Source organism: Aegilops tauschii, chromosome 4, assembly GCF_002575655.3.
Source record: "Aegilops tauschii subsp. strangulata cultivar AL8/78 chromosome 4, Aet v6.0, whole genome shotgun sequence".
Taxonomy (NCBI): Eukaryota; Viridiplantae; Streptophyta; class Magnoliopsida; order Poales; family Poaceae; genus Aegilops; species Aegilops tauschii.
Window position 1 is genome coordinate 287,685,827 of NC_053038.3, and position 7,930 is coordinate 287,693,756.

The 7,930-nt window shown below is 46.4% G+C and overlaps 1 protein-coding gene across 1 annotated transcript; it reads left to right on the forward strand.

Annotated features, from left to right (window-relative positions):
- The first annotated feature begins 4,698 nt into the window (after window positions 1-4,698).
- Window positions 4,699-7,267, forward strand: LOC109777698 (xylan O-acetyltransferase 7). Its single transcript, XM_020336275.4, has 6 exons — window positions 4,699-5,170; window positions 5,300-5,685; window positions 5,795-6,034; window positions 6,180-6,304; window positions 6,404-6,707; window positions 6,809-7,267. Exons 1-3 carry the CDS (start codon window positions 5,063-5,065, stop codon window positions 5,919-5,921), a joined length of 621 nt encoding a protein of 206 aa, XP_020191864.1. The 5' UTR covers window positions 4,699-5,062; the 3' UTR covers window positions 5,922-6,034; window positions 6,180-6,304; window positions 6,404-6,707; window positions 6,809-7,267.
- The last annotated feature ends 663 nt before the right edge of the window (window positions 7,268-7,930 follow it).

Here is a 7,930-nt window from a genome sequence, read left to right on the forward strand (position 1 = left end):
CCCCCTTGACAGTTCGCCTTGAATAAAACTCCTCCAGCAAGGCCCAACCTTGGTTTTACCATTTGCCACCTAAGCCTTTCCCCCGGGTTTTCGCGAGCCCGAGGGTCATCTTATTTTAACCCCCCGGGCCAGTGCTCTTCGAGTGTTGGTCCGAGCTGAGTAGACTGCGGGGCCCCCTCCTGGAAACTCGAGGTCTGGTTTTACTCGTAGGATGTCTCATCCGGTGTGCCCTGAGAACGAGATATGTGCAGCTCCTATTAGGATTTGTCGGCACATTCGGGTGGCTTTGCTAGTCTTGTTTTACCATTGTCGAAATGTCTTGTAAACCGGGATTCCGAGACTGATCGGGTCTTTCCGGGAGAAGGTTTATCCTTCGTTGACCGTGAGAGCTTATGATGGGCTAAGTTGGGACACCCCTGCAGGGTATTATCTTTCGAAAGCCGTGCCCGCGGTTATGAGGCAGATGGGAATTTGTTAATGTCCGGTTGTAGAGAACTTGTCACTTGACCCAATTAAAATACATCACCGTGTGTGTAGCCATGATGGTCTCTTCTCGGCGGAGTCCGGGAAGTGAACACGGTTTGAGTTATGAATGACGTAAGTAGGAGTTCAGGATCACTTCTTGGTCATTGCTAGATGACGACCGTTCCGTTGCTTCTCTTCTCGCTCTTTTTTGCGTATGTTAGCCACCATATATGCTTATTGCCGCTGCAGCTCCACCTCATTACATCATCCTTTCCTATAAGCTTAAATAGTCTTGTTCTCGCGGGTGTGAGATTGCTGAGTCCTCGTGACTCACAGATTCTACCAAAACAGTTGCAGGTGCCGACGATGCCAGTGCAGTTGATGGGATCGATCTCAAGTGGGAGTTCGATGAGGAACGTGGTCGTTACTATGTGTCTTTTCCTGATGATCAGTAGTGGAGCCCAGTTGGGACGATCGGGGATCTAGCATTTGGGGTTATCTTATTTTCATTTGGATCTTGGCCGTAGTCGGTCTATGTGTGTATTTTGGATGATGTATGAATTATATTTATGTATTGTGTGAAGTGGCGATTGTAAGCCAACTCTTTATCCCATTCTTGTTCATTACATGGGATTGTGTGAAGACGACCCTTCTTGCGACAAAACCACAATGCGGTTATGCCTCTAAGTCGTGCCTCGACACGTGGGAGATATAGCCGCATCGTGGGCGTTACACTTTGCGAGCCACTAGTTTCATCGAACCGCACATCTACAGTTTCAACAACCTTGTGAAGAACGGTGTTGAAGACTCTGTAGGTGTGCGAGTCCTTTCCGTAACCAAGCATAAAACCTTCATGTGCTTTCGGTGCAAATTTAGCATTGTGATGAGGATCTCTAATCCAACATTTAGCACCGAAGACTTTAAAATAACTCACATTGGGTTTCTTGTCAGTGAGGAGTTCATAGGCAGTCTTCTTGAAGAATTTGTGAAGATATACCCTGTTGATGATGTGGCACGCAGTATAAATTGCCTCAATCCAGAAGTGACGAGGCGTCTTGTACTCATCAAGCATAGTGCGAGCCATCTCAACAAGAGTCCTGTTCTTGCGCTCCACGACGCCATTCTGCTGAGGAGTGTAAGGAGCAGATAGCTCATGAGTAATACCAAGTTCATCAAGATAGTCATCAAGACCAGAATTCTTGAACTCAGTTCCATTGTCACTTTTGATGTGCTTGATCTTCACACCAAAGTTGGTTGAAGCCCTTGAGGAAAATCGTTTGAAGACTTCCTGCACTTCATGTTTGTAAGTAACAATGTGTACCCATGTGTAACGAGAGTAATCATCAACAATAACAAGACCATAGAGAGATGCGTCATTTGTGACAGCTGAGTAATGGTTAGGGCCAAAGAGGTCCATGTGAAGCAATTCGAATGGTCGAGTAGTGGTCATGATAGTCTTCGCTGGGTGCTTAGCCTTGGGCATCTTTCCAGCTTCACAGGCTCCGCACAAGTGATCCTTGAGGAATTTGACATTCTCAATGCCAATGACATGCTTCTTCTTCGCAAGTGCGTGCAAATTCCTCATGCCTGCATGACCAAGTCGTCGATGCCATAGCCAACCTTCTGAAGCTTTTGCAAGTAGGCACACGGCTAGTTGCGGTCCTGTAGAAAAATCAACAATATACAAGTCTCCTCTCCTAAAGCCTTCGAAGATTTTGGAGTTGTCAGCTTCCATAACCACAACACAATGATACTTGCCAAAGACAACTACCATATCAAGATCACAAAGCATTGAGACAGACATGAGGTTGTATCCTAAGGACTCGACAAGCATGACTTTGTCCATGTGTCGATCCTTTGTGATCGCAACCTTACCTAGACCCAATACCTGACTTTTGCCTTTGTCAGCGAAGATGATATGCTTCAGATGCGATGGTGATAATGGAGCATCAACCAATAGATTCTTGTCACCAGTCATGTGATTTGTACATCCACTATCGAGGACCCACTCAGTGGCTTTGGGTTGATCATCCTGCAAATGAATTAGTGCAGCTTACGAACTTTGTATACTTCATCAGTGAAGAATATGACATCACAATTCATCAAACCAATTTCATCAAGCAATGCAACAGTTAAAGCAGTATGAGGACGTGAGAAATGAAAGTTTATTTCTTCATGATTAGCCTGCGTCCTTTCAGGCACTCTTCAGGTCTCCAGCAAATTCTTCAGACGTTCAAGCACGTCTGGAGACCTGACCCTGCAGAAGAGATTAGTTCTTTTTCTTCACCACCCACATCTGAAGGGGTGGCAAAGAGTTCATCACTCTGCGAGCTCCATATGAGAAAGGTGGCATAGAAGCCAATCCATTTCATTTCACATAAGAGAAGTTAGGGTAAGCATATGAATAAGCAGAAATTCTTCGAGGACTTATGAACATAATGATTAGAAAAATAATCCTCATATTCATAGCCCTTGGCTCTTCCCTGCGAAACAGAGTTGTTAGCACGATGATGTTCATATGAGGACTTTGATCCTTTTGAGAAATATGATCCATGTGAGGAATTTGGTCCGTATGAGGACTTGGATCCATATGAAGAATTTGATCTGGGGTTCCTATTCATCACAGGTGGTGTCATGAGGACATTCACCTGAAGACTTTCAAGGCACCTTTTGGGAACCCAGATTTTCTTCATAGGGGAACCGTTCCTGCAGTTAGTGCCAACATATCTAGCAAATACTTCACCATTCTAAGTTTTAAACAGTTTGTAGTTGGAGTCAAATGACTCATTAGAAGAATGAGAAGATTCACATGTAAAGCCAGATAAATTAGATGAATCAACTGGAGGTCCCTTTGCAGCAACCCATGAGGTTTTAGGGTACTGCTCAGGCTTCCAATATGTACCACCAGCATTGAGTTTCCTCTCAAAGGCAATACCCTCTTTCCTAGGGTTCCTGTTGAGGATCTGCTTTTTAAGCACATCACAAAGAGTCTGATGCCCTTTGAGGCTTTTGTACATGCCTGTCATGTACAATTCCTTCAGCCCTGCATCGTTAGTGATACTAGCAATGTTCTCAGATGAGGAATTAATGATAGCAGAGACAGTTGAGGAATTTGTAGCATTTGAACATTCATGTCAAGAATTAGCAGATTCTCGTTCAATTCTTTTCAAACATGGAGGAACAAATTCTTCCTGAGCAGCGCTGATTTGTTGAGCAAGTAATGAATCGCGCTCCTTCTGAAGATCTTCATAACTCACTCTTAGCTTCTCAAGATCTTGCTTTTTTTGAAGAAATTTATAAGAAAGCTTCTCATGATCAGACAAGAGAGTGTTATGATGACCTTGAAGGTTGTCAAACTTAGTCTGAAGTCTCTGAATATTTTCAGTCAGGGTTTTAGTGCTATCCATTTCTTCACCCAGCATATCATCACTTTTGTCTAGCATGTTTTGAACCTTTTCAAGGGCCCTTTGTTGTTTCACAGCAATCTTAGCAAGTTTAGAATAACTAGGCTTAAGGTTTTCATCAGATTCATTTTCACTTGATTCAGATGAGGAATATTTGAGTACCTTGGCACCCTTTGCCATGAAGCAATAGGTGGGAGCGTAGTCATCATTTCCTTCATCAGCCTTGTTGGTGAGGTCATTTTCTTCAGTGTTGAAGATAGACTTGCTGACGAATGCAGTAGCGAGGGCTAGGCTCGCCACACCGGACTCGGAATCCTCAAATGCCTCCTCTTCCTCATTTTCTTCAAATTCAGTTTCAGAGTCCATTTCCTTGCCAATGAATGCCCGAGCCTTCTTGAAGCTGCTCTTCTTGTGAGATGAAGACTTTGAGGATTTTGATGATGAAGATTTTGAGGATTTCTTCTTTTTCTTCGCATCATCAGAACTGTAATCCTTGTATTTCTTCTTCTTTGATTCCTTTTCCCACCAAGGACAATCTTGAATGTAGTGTCCTGGTTTCTTGCATTTGTGACAAAGCCTCTTTTTGTAGTCACTGGATGAGGAATCATTGCTCCTTGAGGGTCTTCCAAAGCGACCACGTCTTGAGAATTTCTGGAATTTCTTCATGAGCAATGCTAGATCATGGCTCAGTTTTTCAGGATCACCAAGGCTGCTGTCAGAGTCTTTATCTTCAGACTCAGAAACTGCCTTGGCCTTCAGTGCACGTGATCTGCCATAGCTCGAACCATAGAGATCTCTCTTTTCAGCAAGCTGGAACTCATGAGTGTTTAGCCTCTCGAGGATATCAGCGGGATCAAGTGACTTGTAATCAGCACTCTTGTCTCTACTCCTAATGGACGACTTGATAAATAGTCTCCGCGGTTTATTTTCGCTGGTTTTTTTTCGGCTCCTCCCCCGCCCCACCCCATCCCACGCAGGGACCCGAAAAAAACCCCACCCCTCCCCCCGCACAAAAAGCGCTCGTCCCGATCTCATCTCCGATCTCCCTGCCGCCGACTCTTCCTAGCCGCTGCCCACGTACGAACTCGTTCGGTGCCGCCGCCGCCGTCCGAGGGGAGACACCGCTGCCGCGTCTCCAGGGCAGGACGGCTTGAATTCCTATCACCGGGATCGCCCCCGCCGAACTCCGGGCCATGGCGAGATCCAGCAGGCCGTGGCGGCGATCAGCACCGGGACAGGACCAGGAGGCCGCCGGCGTCTCCCTGATCCGTGACCCCGATGCCATGGAGCTGCTCGTCAAGGTCCGACCCCCTTCCCTTTCCGTACCTCGGGCGCCATGGCCGAGCATCCATCTATTCATCCATCCCCAATTCAATTCAGTTCATCAGCACTCGTAGATCTCAACCCAGCCGAATTGAATCTTGCTGTAGGTTCGACGCGCGGTTGCTGCTGGAGCGGCTGCGCAACAAGAGGCTGATCTTCGTGGGGGACTCCTGAACCAGAACCAGTGGGAGTCGACGGTGTGCCTGGTGTCGTCGGCGATCCCGTCGCGCGACCAAAAGTCCCTGGCCAAGCTCGTGGGGCCCAACGGCTCTCTCAACGTGTTCACCGCAGCGGAGTACAACGCGACGGTGGAGTTCTACTGGGCGCCGTTCCTGGTGAGCTCCAACTCGGACGACCCCCAGGCGCACAGCGTGGTGGACCGCGTCATCGCCTGGCTGTCCATCGCCAAGCACACCCGGCACTGGCGCGCCGCCCACTTCCTCATCTTCAACACCTACATCTGGTGGCTCAACAACTTCGAGATGAAAGTGTTGTGAGTCCTCCGTCCTCCGTCCTCCCTCCATTGCTTGCTTGGTTCAGTGGGTGAATCGGTGTGAGTGATGAAGATGATGATGATTGATAGGGATTCTTGCTGGTTGCAGGAAGAATCCTCGGGCGTTGCCGGACAAGTACACGCTGGTGGATCGGCCGGTGGCGTACAAGGAGGTGCTCAAGACGTGGGCAAATTGGGTGGACCGCGGCGGAGGAGACGAGAGAAGGCCACCGTAGAAGACCGCAGGCGGAGGAGAGGAGACGCGGGTGAGGTAAGAGGAGTCAAATCCCCATCCCGCGCCTCCCCACACGCCGCCGACCCACCCGCGGCATTCTTTCCGGTGTGCCAGGTAACTGAATCCACCTACGGTCTACTCGTACCTTTTTTGGGATTTTTTGAACTGTTTTGGGGATTTTGATTTGGGGGCGATGTTGACATGATTTTTCGAGCTGGGGGAATGGCTTCTTGTGCGCTCAGTTTGTTGTCGTCTGCAGGGGAAACAACAGCAAGATGGTGGTGCGGGTCTTCGGGTATGGGTCCCTGATCTGGAACCTCGGCTTCGATTTCGACGAGAAGATCCTGGGATTCATCAAGGGCTGCAAGCGAACGTTTAATCTCGGTATTCTTGGCTGTGCCTGAATGATTTGAAGCAAATCTGAACCTGTAACTATAGTTCTTGGTCTGAAGATATCACATCTCAACTTTTCTTTCTCCGCAGGCACCTAGAGTCGCGCGGCGACGTCACCGTCCTCCTCTTCCACATCGTCCTCGGCTGCAAGTTCATCGCCTCTCAACGAGACCGGCAAAGCCAAGCTCATCGGCCTCTCAGTTCAGAGCAACGTCCAGGCAAGCCGTTCGTCCTGTTTCCTCTCTTCATCACAGTTGCTCTTCCGTGAGAATGGTGCTATGATGATGATTGCCTATTTGCTTTGGTGTGGGTTCATCGGGTGGAGGAGCAGAAGAAGCTAGACGTGCCCTCCGATGAGGTGTTGGTCAATGCCCCTGTCAGCAGCGGCCGCATCGTATGAATTTTCTCTCATCTCGGTTCTTTTTATTTTTGAACAAGATCATTGGTTCCATTCTGTTTTGTGACACCGCTCTGCGAACGACCTCATATATGCAGTGTGTTCTTGTGTCCGAGGAGGACGAGGAGGCTTCATTCGCGGACCGAAAGCACCGTGGGAAGTGTGTAAAAAACTTCCACTATATATGCTCTGCTCACAAACTTGATATGGTTGAGCAATTTTACTTCTGTTGTTTCTGATGAAATGTGTGGCTCATCAGAGCTATTCCACAATTTTGTCCCCACTTGTACCTTTTTGCACTTTATATCTGTAGCTTCTTTCAATTTTTTAAGACATTGTTTTTTGTTTTTTAAGTCTTCACGTGTGCAAAATTACTTCTGTGGTGAGCCGACATCTGGTTAGCTTGACGAGTACTTCCTGACGGCTGATGTCCTGGAGAACTATGGACTTATGTAGAAGAAAAAAACTAGAGTATCTTCGGGCTATATCCCTGTTTGATCTATAAATGTTCGGCAAAATCACTTTTCTTATCAAAACATGTGGACATTTGCTTATAAGATCACAGTTTTAGTACTCTCCTTGAGGGTGATTTATTGCTCTTTGCATTGAAGTTCAAAGTAATGGCATTTTATCTCTACATTGCTAGCAAAGTGAGGTGCCAGAGATAAATGAAACTCCATGCCAGTGGTGCTGCCTTGATTATAATACATCCAGAACAGACACATAAGCTCCTCTGTTCTAATAGCACTTTATTCTTATGAAATCTGGTTTTGAGCATTTTATTACGGAGGGCAGCATGGTTTGTTCAAGGATCAGATGTTACTCGTGCTTCTGAATGCCATGTTTCAGAGCTGATAGCACACGCTTCAGAAAGATAATTGTAGATGATGCGAATAACTTAAGTTTTTGTCAAGCATCAGTACACTGTATGCACTATGAAACAGATTAGTTTATATTCATGCTGAATATAAACAAAGTAGGATACATTCAGCTATTATTACTTGCAGAAAAAGCTGCATGAAAGCAATTATATGGAGTTTCAAATGGGAAAGAAATCACAAAAGATCAGTTTTTCCCTTTCCTTTTTAAGCAGCTTTCGTTTCTGGTGCCACATTGCAAAGTAGGTGAACTCTGACTATAACCAAATAGTACTTTGCTGTTTTTGTGTATTCTAAACCATACACTTGTCCATGCATATGAATTTCATTAATTTTAAATAC

Excerpts from the sequence above, each read along its gene's own strand:
- LOC109777698 (XM_020336275.4), top strand. The coding sequence starts at position 5,063 with ATGGCGAGATCCAGCAGGCCGTGGCGGCGATCAGCACCGGGACAGGAC. Across the intron at positions 5,171-5,299 it reads CCATGGAGCTGCTCGTCAAG|GTTCGACGCGCGGTTGCTGC; the intron begins GTCCGACCCCCT and ends ATCTTGCTGTAG. Across the intron at positions 5,686-5,794 it reads AACTTCGAGATGAAAGTGTT|GAAGAATCCTCGGGCGTTGC; the intron begins GTGAGTCCTCCG and ends TGCTGGTTGCAG.